The 18811-nt window shown below is 50.2% G+C and overlaps 1 protein-coding gene across 4 annotated transcripts in view; it reads right to left on the bottom strand.

The window, feature by feature from the left end:
* Positions 1–18811, bottom strand: part of CUL9 (cullin 9) — a 37315-nt gene that overhangs the window by 17378 nt on the left and 1126 nt on the right. For 3 of the 4 annotated variants that reach the window (XM_078446900.2, XM_078446901.2, XM_078446902.2), the window contains exons 2-26: positions 17543–18146; positions 16808–16962; positions 15982–16491; positions 15381–15516; positions 15039–15232; positions 14366–14771; positions 13761–13953; positions 10689–10896; positions 8658–8854; positions 8060–8277; positions 6654–6903; positions 6466–6571; positions 5686–5913; positions 5304–5394; positions 5035–5206; positions 3451–3556; positions 3117–3212; positions 2683–2858; positions 2264–2397; positions 1727–1906; positions 1431–1540; positions 1152–1334; positions 860–1020; positions 427–655; positions 143–332 (exon numbers count right to left, since the gene is read on the bottom strand). In XM_078446900.2, the coding sequence (XP_078303026.2) occupies positions 143–332; positions 427–655; positions 860–1020; positions 1152–1334; positions 1431–1540; positions 1727–1906; positions 2264–2397; positions 2683–2858; positions 3117–3212; positions 3451–3556; positions 5035–5206; positions 5304–5394; positions 5686–5913; positions 6466–6571; positions 6654–6903; positions 8060–8277; positions 8658–8854; positions 10689–10896; positions 13761–13953; positions 14366–14771; positions 15039–15232; positions 15381–15516; positions 15982–16491; positions 16808–16962; positions 17543–18137 (5224 nt within the window). In that variant the 5' untranslated portion in view covers positions 18138–18146. The remainder of the gene's footprint in view (positions 1–142; positions 333–426; positions 656–859; positions 1021–1151; positions 1335–1430; positions 1541–1726; positions 1907–2263; positions 2398–2682; positions 2859–3116; positions 3213–3450; positions 3557–5034; positions 5207–5303; positions 5395–5685; positions 5914–6465; positions 6572–6653; positions 6904–8059; positions 8278–8657; positions 8855–10688; positions 10897–13760; positions 13954–14365; positions 14772–15038; positions 15233–15380; positions 15517–15981; positions 16492–16807; positions 16963–17542; positions 18147–18811) is intronic. The other variant, XM_078446903.2, reaches the window with a different exon arrangement.

The following is an 18811-nucleotide window of genomic DNA, read 5'->3' as shown; positions in this document are numbered from 1 at the left end:
TCACCCTTCCCTAGGAGACTGCTCTGCCTAGAGACCATTTTTGTTCATATCTACACATTTCTGTCCACAGGTCCTCTCCACTTCCTCTCCTGCCACCCCAAATCTCACCCCAATCTCCAATTGCCTGTCCCTATCTCCTCACTCTGGCTGTAGAAATTGGAGAAGCGGTCAAGGGCATCACAGAATTCAGTGGGAAGGCACTTTCTGGGATGGTACAGGTAGCAGAGTGGGGAGACCGGCCAGCAGCGTGGTGACAGGACCAGTATGGAAACTGTTGGACTTGAATCTTCGATAAATAGTTCTTTCTCAGCCTCCTCTTCCTCTGCTTCCTCCTGAGAGATAGAAGGATTTCAAGGGCTCTTGGGCTCCCTTCTTTGGTCTAGTCTTTTGCTCTCCTATTTTCCCTCTCATTTCCCTTGCTCTTACCTCTTCTTCGTCCAGGCCCTGTTCTTCCTCATTCTCCTGCTCCAAGAGCAGCTTGTCAAGCCGCTGGAGCTGGAAGAGGTGGAACTGGTGCTGCAGCTCCTCGGACATGCTCAGGCTCCGCAGCATCTGCTGGGGGAGGCGGTTGGGGAAGCAGAGGCCGATCTGCTCCAGCACGGCCCCCTCCAGCCAGCTCGAGCCCAAGCTCAGGAGACGGTCTGCCATGTAGTGCCTGCGGTGTCACACACAGGCCGGGCCGAGCCTCAGTGTGGGCACTCCACCCTGCTTCCCCTCTTCCTCCCTGCTCCCTTTCCACCAGTGCCATGGCCATCTCTGTATCTTAGTCCCTCCTCCTCCATCTTCTCTCCAAGACTCAAATCTTCACCCTTTCTAGACTCTAGGTCTCCCCTCCCCTACCTCTCAGACCTGCACTCACTGGTAGAAGTGCTCAAAAGTAGTAGCCAGCTCCAGGCCAGAAAGGACCATGATGGGCTCCAGGTGCCGCTGAAGCTTCCCCAGCATTTCCACTCCAGGGGCTCCACCAACCAGGCCGCCCTGGATCTGCTGGTCGATGTGCCTGGCAAACTGCTCACTTATCTGGGGGCAATGGAAAGGGCACGGGCCAACCATGAAGAGGGAGTGGAGCAGGAGAGTGGGCAGTGAGAGGAGGCGAAAGGCAGAGAAAGAAGCCAGCTCTCAGTGGTGACCAGGAGGCTGGTAGTACTCACGTGAGCAGCGGTGAGGAAGGACTGCTGTAGCAACGCGCCGGAGAAGCCACTGCGCAGAGCCAGCGTGAAGGCCGCCCGAGGCCCAAAGAGCTCCGAACCTGCTCTCTGCAAGTGCTCGTAGAGTTTGCAGTACCGAGGCACGAAGTCGGGGTCCCTCCAGGCTGCAGCCAGGAACCTGCTGACCTGAGAAGAGAGGAGAAATAGCATAAAAGGTGTGGTCCCACATGCAATAGCCTAGCAGCCCTGCCCCCGCCTCCCACTGCACTTCCTTCCACTCACCTGCTCTTGCACCACGCTCAGCCAGCACTGGGTTATGTTCCTCAGGCTGCTGCTTGGAAGAACTGGTGAAGGCCCGGGGCTCCGATCCCGGCCCTTACTGTTCTTGCTGACTGTGGAGACAGAGGGCAAAGGAAGGGGTTTCATCTCAGCCCCTGAGTGAATCTAGGGGATCTTGGGTACTGACCCCTGGAAAGGTGCGCACAGAGCAGTCAGGAAAAGTAAGATCCAAGAGGGGAAGGAGCCAGGTATCACCACTGGCCAGATTCTCAGCTCAACAGGCCATGGCTGGGACTTACTAGGCCGAGTGGATGGTTCAGGAGAAGGCCCAGGCGGAGGCTCTACATGCACCAGCAAGTGACAAAGGCGACGAACTCGAGAGGCAAAGGATGCCGCTCGACTCAGGGGGTTCTGAGAGCTCTCCCTTTGCTCTAAGTACTGATCCAGCAGCCATCCCAGGGAACTCACACCTTCCGCATCTAAAAGAAGACAGACCAGAAACAGCTGATGGGAAATAGGGGAACAGATAGCCCAGGAAGAGGAGAGAAAAGGCCCAATTATACAAAAAGCCTTGGTTGGGGCGGGCAGCCAGGTCAAGCCCTCCCATCACCAAGGCTTACTTCGTTGGGAGTCTAGGGGTACACTAACAGGTTGGGGGTAGGGTAGAGAAGATTCAAATACCCAGTAGTCCCTGGGGCAGGAAGGAGAGGAGCACTGAGGTGACAGGCCTTCGGCAATAAAGACAGGGACCAAGAGAACCAAGAGCATTAACTCAGGTGATCCCTGGGAACAATTATGAGGAACTGGTTAGTGGGGCCAGGGGTCGCGATGGTTACCGGGGGAGGTGATGTTCTGCACCAGGGGGCTGACCAGGGCCTCCCAGCAGGTCTTGCCCAGTGCTTGGGCGGCCTCATCGTCAGGGAGGAAGCGATCAGCAAAATTCTGCTCGTGGCGCAAAACCCTGTTCAGTCTGGGAACAAGAGGTGTGTGGTCAAGGATTTAAGGCACAGGTTTTTTTGAGGCCTCCACTCAAGCACAGTCAGCTCCCAATCCCACCATGCTCAGTCCCCTAACCAGCTCGCAGCCATCAGCACACACTTCTCACCTGTGTTCACCCTCCCCTCTTGTCCCGGCCACTGCTTTACCTTTCAGACTTCTGCAGAAATCTCCCACCACCTACTTCTTAGCAATGTCCTCCTGATCCATTAACCTCTCCCCACTCCCTTCAACCCCAGCCACTGTCTGCCCCACCCACCTGGGACAGAGCTGGAGGAGGCGCCTGCGGTCCTCTGCTATGTCCCGGCTCCAGGCTTGCGCCCGAATGGTGTAGAAGAGACAGGTACGGCGACATAGCTGCTCCCGGAATAGTGGCCAGAAAGTGGGCTTCGGGCCCAGGACCTCCACACCTCGAACCCGGGTGTCAATGCCACCCTGTAACATGCACACACTTGTCTGTCACCTAAGCCACCCAGCCACCAAGCACTACCAAGAAAAAGCCAGGCCTCACTCCCTGAATTCCCTTGGAGGCTCTTGAGATATTCTCACATCTCTGGAACTCAACAGGCTTCTGGGCCATCCCGGAGCAGGTATGTGGCCTGAGCCTGGCCCCCCAAGTGCTGGGGAATGCAGTCACTATGGAGACCCTGTACTACCCCGTGATTCCCAGCCCAGCCTCTTCCCTCACTCTACCTGCTGGCAGCGCTTTATGCGGATCTGGATGATGGGCCAGAAGCGGTTCAGGTTCTCCAGGAGGATCACCCTGCTGGCAGAGGGCATCACATTCACCTGATGGGGCAGGGGAGGAGAGAGAACTGTCACCTCTGGAAGTGGGGTTGGACGGACTATTGACAGCAGCCACAAGTCTTGTGATGGTGTGTGCCCTTTACTTCTGCACCGAGCCCACAAACCCGCACGAATCTGCTTCCCGAACTCTGCTCTCACTGCTTATGACTGCAGGCAATGCCTGCCTGGGGGAAGGAATATGGAGTAAGGTCAAGGTGGGGGAGGGCACCAGGGTCCTCACCATGTTGAGCTCAGTGCTGATGCAGCTGGCACTGTCACCCCCAAACACCACCACTCTGGCTGGCATGTAACTTGAGTCCTCACTGGCCACGAGCAAAGTCAGCTGCCTGAGACAAGAGAAAACAATCAGTTAGAACAAGGACCCTGGTCTTTGTTCAAAGTGACTTCAACCTACCACTTCTTCCTCAGACTCCTGTCTCTCTGCTGCCTCCTTAAGTGTCAGTGTTCCCGGATCCCCTGCTCTCCTTTTGTCTTTCCCCAAAAGGAATTTTTTCTTCAAAATGACTTTATTTAAAAACCATAGTTCCAAGCAAAAAATGAACACTCTACTCCAAATCCACATGTCTACACTATACGGCTCCTCTTAGCTTTCATACCATGTACCCAACAGACATTTCCATGTCACAACGCATAGGTACCTCTAAGTCAACATGCCTAAATGGAACCATGATCCATCCACAGAAGCCTGCTCCTTCCTCTTCCATCATCCTTCTTGGGAAAGAAAACTGCCATCTACCAAAGCACTCTGTCACTATGACTTCTCCCACTCATGGCTTCCCTCATGTCAATGGCATGTCCTATAGACTCTGCTCCTTGAGATCTCCCAGTCTGCCACCCTCACTATTCCCACTCCCTGTGCCTAACTGAAGACATTCGTTTCTCAACTAGATCACTGCATAAACCTTCCAAATCTTTCTCCGGCCTCCAACCCAAACTGCCATGATTGCCAGAGTGACTTTTCTAAATGAAAAAAAAAAAAAAAAATCTTGTTTTGTCTCTTCTCTCCTTAAAATCCTTCAATGGCTCCCCAAGTTCCAGAATAAAGCTCAAACTTCTTAGCTCACAAAACTCTCTGTGGTCTGTGGTCTGGCTCTGCCTAGTTTTATGGCGGTCTCCTGCCATTTCACGACAAACACCCTTCATTCCAGCCAAACACAGTTACTTAAGCTTCCCCCAAATACATCATTACATTTCTTACTAACATTTTGCACATATGCTGTCCCTCTGCCTGGACTTCCCACTTCCCTCTATTTACACAGCTAATTTCTACTTTGGAGCTCTGCTCACTTAGCCCCACCTTCTAGAAGGCTTCTCCCACCTCTCACTTGGCCTCAGGGTCCAGGGCACATGGTGGTTTTTCTCACTCTTATTGATTCTCCAGCCTAGTTCCCCAAGGAGACTGCAAATTCCCTAAAGACGGGTACCATATCTTATTGTCCTTATAGCCCCAGACCCTGGCCCAGTGCCTGGCACAGAGTATATACATTAAACAAGCACCCATGGGAAGAGTGAATAAGGCAGTTGTCAATCTCCCTCAACACCACGCACAGGATAGTGACATCTATACCTGTGGGCAGAGCACATCACCAGGCTCAGGGAGTGAGGATGTCTATACTGCACAAGGAATGCAGATCAATGTGTCTATCTGTTTACTGCACAAAATGGGTTTGAGTGTGTCTCACACATAGGGGTTACAGACAGGGTTGCGTGTATGTGGGTGCTTTGGAGAATATATGCTGGGGTGTATCAGAATATTCCCACACATGTGTGTGTGCACCTGTGGTGCACATGGGCATGTTCACACCTAATAAGAACACCACGGTGCATGTGCAAGGTGATATAGTGGGAGCCGGTGCTGCCATTGGACTCCCAGTAGGTCTTGGGGTTTCGATCCGTCAGCTTGCTGGCCCGGTGAGGGTTGGAAGACACCTCCACCTTCTCCCAGCACTTGTCCTCCTTCACTTCCACACTGGAGCCTGGGGGCAAGTGGGAAGTTAGTTGAGAGAGAAAAAAGTAAAAAGAGAGAAGAAATACTGGGGTGGGAGCCAGGAGAAAGCAGATTGGGACACAGACCCTGGCAGAGATGCCTGAGGAACACGTCAAAGAAGGGGATGTTGATGGGTCGGTGGGTTCGTCTGTGGTCTTCGATCTGGCCCAGCACCATCTGCAGCCAGAACATCAGAGAGAAGGGGCGCGGCGAGGAAGGAAGAACATGAAGAACACACAGAAACAGGTATGGAGAACAAGTCAAGGAGCAACAAAACACTCAACCTCTCCCTTCACAAATTTTGGCAGAACGGGACCATGTGGGGTAAAGAAAGGCTGGGAAACAAGTGCCCCAGATTTGCTACCACTTGTGCCAAGTAGGGTTACCAAACAGGGACACACACCGAATCCCCTTCCCCTGCTTCTCACTTATGTTTTCCCTAAGCTCTGAACCCACAAGCCTCCTCACCTGAATGCAGCCAGCCAGGATGCTGGAGGTGAGGTTACTATAGAGCTGGGCGTGTTTTTCACACTCAGTCACCAGGTCCCGAAGCTCACAGGCCAGCAGCAGCTGAGCCGAGTGCTTGTCCAGGACTTTGGAGAGGGCCTCTTTGGCTCCCAGGCAGCAGAGAACCACTGCATAGTCCTTGTGCATTGAGGCCAGGCGATGCAGAAAGCAGAGCAGCTCCTGAACAATCTGAGCCCGGAGCCACAAGATTAATGTATGGGAGGCAAAGGGCAGGCCACATAAAGGATGAGGGGTGGGTTCGAAAAGGGAATGTGGTGGCTGAGACTTTGGAGAAGTTTGAAAGCCCAGGGAAAGGAGAGTACCAAAGAAGGTTGGGACAGAACAGTGGGGGTGCTGGGACTCCAGAGGTGCCAGAAGCAGGGTCTGGGCACAGCTTCCAATGCTTCTTGCTGCCAGGACGAAGCTCTCTCAAGAGCCCACCTTGGTGCCTGAGCCTTGGTCCACAATCCACAAACCGGGGAGGGTGGAGAGCGAGGAATGTTTGGATTGGTGAATGTGGGCTTCTCCTAAACCCAGAATCTAAAATCCAGCTGCAGGCAAAAGATTATTCTTCAAACGCCCCAGTTCTGAGCATTCTTAGAGGAAATTCCTTCCTCTCCATCCCTCTCGGTGTTCAGACTCATCCAGAAAGGCTGTGCTTTGCCTTCCATTGCCTCACAAAGGTAGCCAGCGCCCCAGAGGCTGCCTCTCCCTCCCCTGCCTTTATCGGGGCCCTGGTACCTCAGAGTCACTGCTAGGGCCATTCAGACAGTTGAGGCAGGGCTCCAAGACCTCATGCCAGGGGAGGACCATCGCCTCAGGGTGATCCAGTAGCCGAGTCATGACCCTAGTGACGGGATGAAACAAAGTCCCTGCAGTCCGCAGCTCCCCTTACCTCCGATGCACGGGTGCCCCAACAGGGCCCTCACCTCAATGCAGTCAGCAGCAGAGTTTTGTTGGGTCCCGGGGCATCCAGAGTCCGCAGCAACAGGAGGAAGGGCTGAGTCTCCTGCTGGAGGCGCTTTAGGAGGGGTCTCACGGCGCCCCCTGGGCCGCCCTCCCGGCACAGCACCCGCTCTAAGCCCAGTAGGAGTTCCGCAGACGGGCCCCCTGCTAGGGACGGGATCAGATGCTCAGGGGACCCATCCTGGCCCTGGGTGCCAGGGGTTTCCAGTGCTGCTGCCAGACGCATGGGAGGAAAAACATGAGTATGAAGAGGAGTTATGCAAGTTGGTCAAACCACGAACTGGACAAGTCCAGAAAATCACCCCCAAATTTTCCTCCTATTTGGAGGATTGTCTGTAGTTTGTACCAAACTGTGGGGATTTTCTTCTCTGGCCCCAGTATATAGCTAGCTGCATCTGGAAAAAAGTTTAGTTCGGCAAACACTGTCATGTTAAACACATAAATTTTTAATCTCATATAGTCATACAATTACGTTTCATCATTAAATGGGAGCTTTGTGGTTACATAAGCCAATAAATATTAGCTATTATAATTACATCCCTCTACTACCTAGCACGGTGGCTTTAAAGATTTTTTAAAAATTTTTTTGAAGTTTTTATTTATTTATTTTAAAAGAAAGAGAGAGAGAGAAAGAGAGAGAGAGAGAGCATGCACACGTGCACAACAGGGGAGGGGCAGAGAGAAAAGGAGAGAATCCCAAGCAGGCTCTGCACTGTCAGGACGGAGCCCCATATGGGGCTTGAACTCACAAACCATGAGATAATGACCTGAGCCGAAATCAAGAGTCGGACACTTAACTGACTGAGCCACCCAGGTGCCCCTAAAGATTTTATTTTTTTACCGTTTATTCTTTTTTGGGAGACAGAGAAGGACAGAGCACAAGTGGGGGAGGAGCAAAGAGAGAGGGAGACACAGAATCTGAAGCAGGCTCCAGGCTCTGATCTGTCAGCACAGAGCCCGATGTGGAGCTCGAACCCGCAAACCGTGACATCATGACCCGAGCCAAAGTTGGACATCTAATCAACTCAGCCACCCAGGTGCCCCAAGAGTTTATTTTTAAGTAATCTCTACACCCAACATGGAGCTGGAACTTACAACCCAGAGATCAAGAGTCACATGCTCTACTGGCTGAGCCAGTCAGGCACCCTGCATGGTGGCTTTACTCTAGGTAATGCTAGTCTAGAGTATCCTTCTCCTCTTGGTCAGGAAGTTTTACTTAAGATCAAACTTGAGTGCCAAAACCCTTACTCGTTTCCTGAAGGTTTATCATGTCTTTCCAGTAAGGTACTAGTACATAAGCCTTAGCCCTTCTGGCCACAGGCCAGCACTGCCCGATTCCTCGGCAGAACCACCCCCTCCACAATGGTACCTGTGTGCTCAGGACTGCCCGGCGGCTCCGAGTAGCGATTGAGAAGCATCATGAGGATGGTACGTGTGGTGGGCATGGGTTCTGTCCCCGGTGCTATCCCAGAGTGCCTGAACAAGGTGTCTCTCAGCTCCCGGGTTACAATCTGGTCCCCCAGAGTGTGGTGGTTGCACAGAAGCAGGTTGAGCAGGAGCAGACCGTTTCTCACTGCGGAGGAACACCTGGGAGGAGGGAGGTAATTCCGGGAAGAAATTGAAACAGAGTGAATGCAACGGAAGCAGGAAGCAAGCACAGAGGGGAAGAGGCCTGCAGCTGGGGGAAGAGAGGGCTCCAGGACTCCTGTGAGGCCAGGACATCTGGCTCCCTGATCTCAAGCCACTCCTCCCAACCCCAGGAAGGAAGGCCAGGGTGCTCTTGCTCTCTCTGGGGATCTCCCTACCCCCAACCACTTGGCCTCTCTACCAGTAACAGTCAGAGAGGGCCACCAATGTTTCATCCAGAGGTAACAACATGAAGGGAATTTCTGTGAAGCACATGAGATATAGACAGAGCAGCAGCGGGGGTTGGGGCTTAGCGGGAATTTGGAGGGTGATGCCCTGACCCCTCTGTGTTCAGCATCAGGATCACGGCTGCGGGGACAGTAAGAAGCAGGCTCTCAGAGCCTGGGCGGGTGGCTGAGTCAATGCTGGCGAAGATCTCTCTGGTCATCTGGGCATCAAACAAAGGATGGATAGAATCTCGGCCAGTGATAAAAGTGGGGATCTCCGAGGAGCTGGCAATGGCCAGCATCTTCAGTGCCTGCAAGGGGGATGTGGAAGCAGAATTAGTTATGGGTAGAGCCGCCATGCAGAGAAAGAGGAGAGCCAGGCCCTCATTCTCTGACCCCAAACTTTGGGGCAGCTGAGCTGTTGGCAAATAGGTCGAGTAGGAGATGGAAATGGAAGAGGTGGTGATGGGATACCAGTGATAAAAACAAAAAGAAAGACAAGAGAAGAAAGCAAAGAAAATACTGAGGCTCAGTGATAAAATCAGCCAGCAACTTCTCTCTGCCAGCGCCAAGGCTAACTGAGTGGGATGGCTGCCCCCTCCCGTAGCTACCTCTCAAGATGGGGCCCTTTCATAGCATCTAGTTGTATTCAAAGGCTTTACCTTGACATTGTCTTCCACGTCACTGGACCACCCCTCCCTTTGTAGAACCTCCCTTCTCTTGAGTGCCAGGATCTCATATACTCCTGGTTGTCCTGCCTCCCTGGAATTCCTCTGCCAAATCCTTGAATGTGGAAGTTCCTGCCCCCTTCTCACTCTGTACTCCCTCCCTAGACAACTTCATCTGCTCCCATCGCTTCAATCACCACCACTAGGCCAACACTCTCAAACCTATGTCCCTTGACCTCCAAAGCCAGTAGCCAGCCCTCCTCGACAAGACTACTTGGGTTGTCTCACAGGAAGAGCGGTTGGAATTCTAGGAAAAAATACTTGGAATGCATGAACGTGTCTGCTGGTACTACAAAGAAAATGAAATTAAGATGAAAGCTATACCTCTCTTCCCTGGTGAAAGGGAGGACACTTGAGAAGAAACCCTCTGGGGAGGGAGAAGATTAGAACTAATTCTCAGGACACTCTCCCTTATAAGGCCTGAATCCTCCACGCTACCATTACGCTATGTCACAACAAGGCTTTCTCCCTTTGGTTACCCCACTCTCCCCAGTTAGCTGAATTCTATAAACCTGAAGTTATAAATAAGATGATGCCATTTTGCTAGAGGGCAAGAGTTTGAATTTAGGGGCAAATGCTGTATTTTGGTCATGCCATCTGAAAGGGTTGGGGAATTCTCTGAGCAAACACGGCCTAGATGATGAATGCTTGGCTGCTCTTCAGAGCAGCACCTAGCTGGCCCCGCACAGGAAAAGAGCCTCCCAACCTCGCTCTGAGACAGCCTAACCTAAGGGGACCGGGGCTCCTGTCCGTGTTGTTGCCATTATACTGTCAGAATCCATTCTCAGAACTGATCTGGATGAGGCCTACTTGCTCCCCTCAGGGACTCCAAGCTATACAGAGCACACCCTGTCCACACCTCCTACCAGCCAGCACTTGTGTCTGGAGTATTCAGGAAGCTAATTCTTCTATAAGCTCCCCTGGATGAGGGCCCCCCTTCCTCTGGGCCCACGTGGCAAGTCACCCACATCTGGTGAGGGGGTATTTTCTGTGTAAGGGTACCACTCAGATCAAAGGGTAAAAAATCATTTTGTCACATGCAGAAAATTAGTCTCCAACCAGATATCTAACTGTAACTAAAAAGATATGGGAAACTGAACAAACTTAAAAACTCAATTCCAGACCTTCTTTCCATACCTCTTCCTCCTTCCACATTCCCCCACTTAGTGAATGACCTCCTCATCCCCTCTGCTGCTCCATTTTAAACCTGGGAGTCATTCTTAAAAACATTCTCCCTTTCTTCCAACACACATTCAATCGCAAAGGCTGTTCTGCTAGAACCTTCAACCCACCTGCATCTTTCCATCCTAATGTCTCCTCCCTGGTCTAAATCACCACAGTACCTCCTCAAGATCAGCCGTCCCCCGGCCTGCCCCTCCTGCCCATCACTCTCTCCCACCAGGCCCAGTCCACTCACCGCCAGCCCTGCCTGCTGCACCAGGACGGAAGTCTTATATTCTTGCATGCAAACCAGCACAGCGTAGATGCCACCCTCCCTGGCAAAGAGTGGGCGCCACTCATGCTTGGTCATGAGCAGGTAGAGGAGGCGCAGGGCCAGCACCACCACCATCTTCTCTCCCACCTGGTTGGTCAGCAGCTCCACCAGCGTCTTCACTAGCTTCTCTCTTAGAGAGAAGAGACATTGGAGTTCCCCATCCCAAAAGTCACACCTGACTCCCTGTCCAACCCTCTCCACCAAGATCCATCACCCCCACCATTATCCAAGCTGCTCTTGCCTTAGTTCCACTCTTCACTCCCTCTCCTCTGCAGGCTAACTGCCTCTGGCTCCTCACCTCATGAAGGAGGCAGTAGAGCAAAATGGTTACCAACTCTGGCTCACCTTTTCTTTTTTTTTTTGTTGGGAGAGAAAGAAAGAGAGAACGTCTGTGCATACATGCACGTGTCAAACACAAGTAGGAGAAGGACAGAGGGAGATGGAGGGAGAATTGTAAGCGGGCTCCATGCCCAGTATGGAGCCCAAAGTGGGGCTCAACCTCACAACCACGAGATCATGACTGGAATAAAAATCAAGAGTTGGACACTTAACAGACTAAGCCACCCAGGCGGCCCTGGTTTACCTTTTCAAATAAATCTATAAATTCAATGTAATTCTAATCACAATGTTTGAAAGGTTTTTTATAAAACATATGGCAGGTAGATTTGGGCATAAGATGAGAAAATATGTAAGAATAGTCAAGAAATGTTTAGAAAGAAATAATGGTAGACTTGTCTGCTAGTTAACAAAAGATAAATTTATAAAAATTAAAATTCTGGAAATGATGCAGGATAGATACAGATCGCTAGGTAAGGGTGGCATCCCAGCCAATGAGAAGAGCAAGGACCATGTGACACATGAGGTGGAGATACCTGAAACAATTACAGCTGGGGTTCTGCCTCACTCCATCAGCATAAATAAACTGCAAACAGATTTTAAAGTAAATGTAAAAAACAAAGCCATAGCTATCCTTAGAAAATAAAGACAAATACTTTTTATAATCTTGAAATAGGACAGACTCACTCAAAACCTAGAAGCCATTAAAAAGTTTAAAAGTATTCTAGAGGCACCTGGCTCAGTCGGTTAAACGTCCGACTTTAGCACAGGTCATGATCTCGCGGTTTGTGAGTTCAGGCCCTGCATTGGGCTCTGTGCTGACAGCTCGGAGCCTGGGGCCTGCTTCGGATTCTGTGTCCCCCACTCTCTCTGCCCCCCCATTTGTGCTCTCTGTGTCTCAAAAAAATAAACATTTAAAAAATTAAAATATTAAAATATTCTAACGCAGGGGTGACTGACTGGCTTGGTCAGTAGAATAGGTGACTCTTGATCTCAGGGTCATGAGTTCGAGCCCCATGTTGGACGTAGAGCCTACTTAAAGGTTAATTAATTAATTCTAACATAAAATTCTAAAACTTCAGCACAATGAAAGACACTGTCCACAAAGTTAAGAGATAAGCAATATGAGTTAGAGAGAGAGTCCTATGGAAATGCTAATTTGAAGGAAAGGAAGAAGTGCTCCAGAGTCCCTAGATCACATTGAGTGTCACAAGAAAAAAAACTGGATTTATTTCTTCCCCACAGGGACAGAGATGTATGTTGAGGAGGTGGCCTGGGAAAGTTCTGCCTTTATTTGTCTTCTCTCATGAACTTTTTGATGACTACAACATGAATCAAATATGCTTTAAATATAAATCCCCTTGTGTAGCCAGGACTTATTATAAACAAGTTAATACAACATGGGCAATATATATGAATGGATATAGGAATATAAGTAAGGATGTTTACCAAAATGTTAACAGTGACTCTCTCTGCATAAGGTCTTCAGATGATTTTTATCTTCATAATCGTCTAATTCTTTTTTTACAGTGGGCATATATTATTTTACACCCAGAAAATAGTTAACATGATTTTGAAAAATAACCAGCAAAATATGTGAAACATAAATAACCAATTAACATCCAGAGTGCCTACAAATCAGTAAGAAAAAAATGAAGACCCAATAAGAAAATGGGCCAAGGATAAGAACAAATTTATAGAAGAAACACAATGAATGTGGGCAAATGTGCTTAACTTCAGTAAAACTAAGAAATGAAAACAAAGACACCAATCGTTTAAAATTCTGCCAATCTGATAGATTTAAAAAATAATAGTATCCAGTGTTGGCAGCTGTGAGGAAAATGAACCCATCAGAACACTGTACTTGAACTTGGATATAATCACATGCAGAATCCTGTGTATCAGAGAAAATAATGAGGCAGCTCTATGTGGACTGGCATGTAGAGCTTTCTTAGACACATTGAGTGTGTAGGAGTGTGCAGGGAAAGCACAGAAACGTGTAGTACGATTACAATTATTTACACACAAACTCAGAAGATGTTCTATTTCGAAACACACTAACAAATGTAAATCTATGGAAGGTCTGAAGAATCCACAGCAGACTGGCAACAGTGGCGAAGAGGGACTTAGTCTTTTCCTTCTATGTTCTATTACATCCTTCAGGTCTTTCAAAATGAGAATGTATTTGTGTATTATTTGTATAATTAGGTAGTGATTTAAAAAATACCTTTGAAAATAGAAAGAAAACAGGAAGGGATAAAAAGAAAAGAAAAGAACTCAATCTCTAGGGCCAACAGGACCTACATTTGAATCCTGGCTGTGCTATCTATCAAACTCTGTGCAAACTCTTAAATGCTCTGAGGTTCAGTTTCCTCACCCATACAATGCCACAAGCATAGTATCAACTCTTCCTCAGGAAGGAAGAGAGAGAAGGATTTAATGAGAAAATGCATCTAGAGCCTGACACAGAGTAAGTGCTCCAAGAATATTATGATATTCCATTATATTATTGCATCCTCCTGCTCGACTACTCCCTCAGGCTGACCCTTCTTTCAGTCCCAGCCTTTCAAATTCCTGATATAGCTCCTTCCCTCCCTACCACCATCCTCCCCCAATGGCAGCTTAAACCAAAACCCCTTCCTTCCCCACCATTCTAACCTCAGGGATCTGTCAGGACGGACCAGAGGGTGGTCCCGCTCAGTGGCCTCCTCCACAGCCTGAGAGAGGGCATAGAGGCCTGAGAGCTGCAGGTCTGTGTCCAAGCTGGATATCTGCACGGTGGCCACGACTGCTGCCACATGCTGATCCAGGGAGCTGCGTGGACCAGGACCCCGCATGTCTCTAGCCATTTCTGAAATTGGTGAGGGAAAGGTAGTGGCTTAAAAAAATTGAGGATGCTCCAAGTTGGAAGTGTTTAAAGGTCAAACCCAGTTATCCTACTGACATTTTAATACATTATTCATTACTGTAGCTTGCGTTCTGAACTTTTCCAATTCTGCACCAGGGATTTAATAGCCAAACGCAGAAGATGAAGATATTCCAGAAAACAGACCCTCCTTTTCCAGGGATACTGAAGGTAGGGAGCAGTGATTGGTTACACACACTCAAGGTCAAAGGAAGGAAGATGGATGAATGCTTCCAAAGCATTTTCCCATGCAACAGCAATCTTCCTCCACAGCTTTCCTCTACCCTAACTACTTCTGTGGGGACTGCCCGGGACTTGTTCCAACTTCTTCACCCTCCCTTCCCAGCACCTGACTCACCACTGGCTGCCTCCTTCATCTCAGGGGGAAGAACCATCCCCTCAGTCACCAGAAGTTGGTTAAACAGCTGTGAATCACTCTGTGCCATGGGGGGCTCAGTTTTTCCCTTGGCAGTGTCTGCATCTGCCTTTGGGGGCTCAGCTTTTGCTTTGGGAGACTCAGTCTCTTCTTCTGAGAAGTTGACCTCCAACTTGGACTCCTCTTCTGGATTTGGAGAACATGAGTGACTTCGTGAAGAAGACGAGATGCTCAGTTCATCAGGCAGCAGTGCATACTTGGTGTAGATTTGGGAGTTGAGCAGGTCACTGAGGGTACTGCCCTCAAACCGATTACTGAGCACCTGCAGCAGACCCTCAGCCATCTCTACGGGCACGGAGATTTCCCCCAAGGCCTTTTCACCCAGGGTCTGTCAACAGAAGGAGGTAGGCATTTCAGGGACAGGCAGACGCAAAGGTCCTAGAGGACAGTAATAGACAGGGTGGCTGCCTCCCGCCATGACTTGCACACTTCTACATACCAGACCTCACAGGATTTGTCTCCTTCCCCAGCAGGCCCCCTCATACTCTCTCATCTCTAGCTCCAGCCTCCCCCTAAGCACTCCCTTATCTAGAACTCCCTTAGAGAATCTCACCTCCAAATCCACTACAAACCAAGTATCCCAGGCCTAAGATACCTCATCCAGGTTCTCCCGAAGATTCTGGAAAATTGGCTGCTGCTCACATACATCCAGCTTCTTGATGAAGAAGAGCAGCTCCCACCACTCAGCCTGAGTCAGGTATCCCAATCGCTCATTCTTCTGAGGCTCAGGCTGGAGGTATGGCAAAGAGTAGAGCCCATCCACAGGTTTCCAGTCCCAGGAGGGAAGTGCTGAGGATATAGGCACAGGGGTGTCATCATCCAACAGGAACAGAGTGCATTTCTGAATCTCTGGGGCAGCTCCTAGTCAGGAGTAGCTTTGTCCCAGTCCTACTCCTCTGTTCAAAGACATGCTGTCCATGTGCCCTCTAAGGCTCACCTGTGCCCAGCAGAGGAGCCCCTGCCCCCTTCTCCACAGCTCCTGAAGCCGCATCCTCAGCAGCTTCCTCAGGGCCCAAGATCTCCAGCATGTGCCAGTGCACCCAGTAGGTGCGGCCCGTTGACTGCCAGAAGACCTGGTATGGAGGGAAGAAGAAAGAAGGACGAATTGGCTTCTGACTCCTGGGCGGTGCAGGCTTGAGAGGATAAGGCTGGGCACACAGTCCTCAGATACACACCTGACTAAGCTTCAGAAAGCCTCTGTATGGCAAAAGACTCCACTCTCCAAAGGGTGGGCCCTGCCTCTCATCTCCTCCTGACCTTGATGGCCTCTGCTCTGACACTCCCTCCCAGCCAACTCCATGGCTCTATATATCAGCTGTGTTTCCCGGGTGTGAGTCTGCTTGGCCTCATAGCCCACCCACTCCCACTAGATTTTCTCAGCCCTCCAAATTTTCCCAACCCCCTTTAACCATTCTAATCCCCTTGGGGGTTTTCTCCATGGGTGGCCTGCCAGAGAGCCCCCTACTTGGAAGCCCCACCTATACCTTTCCACCTAGATCCCCAACAGTGTCCCACACATGACCTCTGCCCTTGCTCACCTGCACAGGGGGCACGCCATTGTTGCTTTGCCGGAACTCGCCCTCGTCCCCAGTGCTGACCTCCTCGTAGTCATCCAGCATGCGAACTCGCATCCCGGCCTGCAGCGTCTCTCGCACGTACTCACCATAGCCACAGCGACTCGAGAATTCAGAGCGCTGACGGAAGGCCCGTTCTTGCTTTCTAGGGGTGGCAACCATGGCAGGGAGCAAAAGACTAGGGCCTGAAACGCAGGGCTGAAAGATGGACCGCGTTGGCCGCGGTGATGACGTGCTCTGTTCGCTGAGGTTCCGGGCCCAGCCCATGCTCCGCACCAGCTCTGAGATGAGGCTGCCCACAGCCATACTGAACTCCAGCTCCCGCTGCCCCCGGCCTTTCTCCCGGCTGAACTCCCTTGGGGACAGGGAGCCTCGGTCTCCAGCCCCTGGCTCTGGACTGTTATTCAGCTGATCCAGCAGGGAGGTGACACATAGGTAACGTTTCACCAGGGAGAAGAGCAGCTTTCCTGGGATCTGTAGGACACAGTCCGTGGTGTAGGTGCATCTTTTCCCAGCTTCAGCCCCTCTCCTTTCCCCACAATATCATGTTCTACAGAAAAATTTAAATGCCTTATCCCCACACTTGTAGGTCTCAAACTGTGATTTATGTAACACACAAGGAGTTCCTGGGGTCTAATCTCAGAAATTCTGAGTGGGGAGGCAAGCTTGAACCTTCATTTTAACAAGCTCCCCAAGTGGCTCTGGTGCGGACGCATAATCCCGAACCACATTTTCAGAAGTGACGTCCTAGGCCTTGTACACAGCATTTCCCCCATAGCTGCCAGAGTACCTGAGGCAGATGAATGCCCTCAAAGGCCATGCAGTGTTCCTCAGAGGATGTGGTCTCTGCAAACAGCTCCAGCAAAGTATAGCGGCTGTCAAAATCCATGTGCTGCTCGATGCCATCTTGCTGGCTCAGTGACAGAAGGACGTGAGCCCGACTCCCTGTAATCCATACCCAGTCTGTATCTTCTCAATCCCCAATACTTCCCCTGCCTTTCCTAAACTATCTATCTCCTACCCCAGGGGCCTTCAAACTTCTTTGCGACTGAGACTCTCCCAGGAAGGTATATACATTTTACTTGGTAACCTGGTATAAATACACATACGTACAACTGAAACATATATTTAATGCTACATAACTTATCTTGCCAAGTGCTACCTACTAGTTATTCTACGTTAAAAAGTGTTGGTTGTAACCCACCAAACTGATTTCACAATCAACAAATTCCAACCTACCACTTAAAAATATAAACCTACCCTAGTCTCTTCTCTGCCACTGCACTGAGAATGGACAGATAAACCAGGTACTATTATTTTTTCCTATTTATATACCTGTAATAGTTTATTAATTTATACTCCTTTTTTTTTTTTTTTTTTTTTTTTTTTTTTGCATTGAATTGGTATTCAGCAATTCAAGAACTAGGAGTTCTTACAGAGTTGGGCAATCCCTCCTCTTTCTGTTTTTACTCCTCCTGGCCCCAATTTCTCCAGTACTTTCCTTCTTCCCCTGACTGTCTCTTACCAGCATCGTGGGCTGCCAGAGCCTGCAGCATCTTGCCAGCACTCCGACGGATCTGAGGCTCAGGGTTGCATAACATGTGCATAAGCAGGTCCAGGGCTCCTGTCTCCCTGAAGACCCCAGTGAGGGGCCCAATGCTGGCATAGGCACTGAGCACATGGATGGTGTGGAGCACAGCAGCTGTGAGGCTCGAGGTCCCACCTTCTGCCAGCTGCCTGGCAGCCCTGCGCACCAGTGCCCGCACATCAGCCTCCATCTCTCCCATTGCTGTGTCATCCAGACCTCCGGGATCGCAGGAAAAGCTTCCTGAACCCCCAGCTTGTTCATGCTGAGGTCCCTTAGATAGAGCCCGCTCACCTAACAGCATGGGGCAGTTGGCGTAGACTTCGGGGGTTGACAGCCACATGAGGATGTGCTCTGTCCTACCCTCTTCCACACCCACTCTGCCCACTTCCCCACACTTCAGAACACTCCATCGGATGAGGTATTCAGGATGCCCATCATGCCCAGGCCGCTGTCGAATAAGCTCTTCAGGATATGCCTGCAGCCGGGGCCCCAAGGGCACCATGACGTCCCCAGTGCGCCGTTCCCCCACCATCCTGACCTCCTGGGACACAGAAGGAGAAAGATAAAGGTAATGAGGGCAACGGAAAAGACTACACCGACGGGGTGGAACCTTGAGACATAGATTGGGTGCAGGGTGGAAGTTACAGGCCAAATAGAAAAAGCCAAGCATAGGATGAAATATATAACGTGAACATACTTTGGGATTTATAAGGAAGGAGAATGCAGTGGAAACAACAACAGGATGAAACGAAGGGGTTTAAGAGATGGAAGAGGTTACAAGAGAGGATAAGAAGAAAAGGGTAACAAAAAGAATGACAGTTAAGCAGGACAGTCTGAGCAGAAGAGCAGTATGGCTGAGGGCTACAGATCAAGACTTAGAAGGATAACATGGGTGGGCAGACAGGACAGCAGCATGGGAGATAGTGGGGCAGAACAAATGTGGATAGTCAGGATGCAGGAGGGGTAGGAGGGAGTAAAAATGACAGCATAAAGCTGGAATGTGGATATAAACGAGTGGGCCATAGCAGATAGAGAAAACAGACAACGGAGGCTGGGCAGTGGGCACCCACATCCAGATGACTGGATGGGAAAGTGTATCAGAGTATTGTGAGCAGGAGAGGGGCTGAAGGGGCCAGATTATATTATAGGAAAAAAGACCAGGACCCACCTGGCACTTAAGCTGTATGTAGGGTGAGGTTCATAAAT

Source organism: Panthera onca, chromosome B2 (genome assembly GCF_046562875.1).
Source record: "Panthera onca isolate mPanOnc1 chromosome B2, mPanOnc1 haplotype 2, whole genome shotgun sequence".
NCBI lineage: Eukaryota > Metazoa > Chordata > Mammalia > Carnivora > Felidae > Panthera > Panthera onca.
This window is presented reverse-complemented; position numbering and strand designations above follow the sequence as displayed.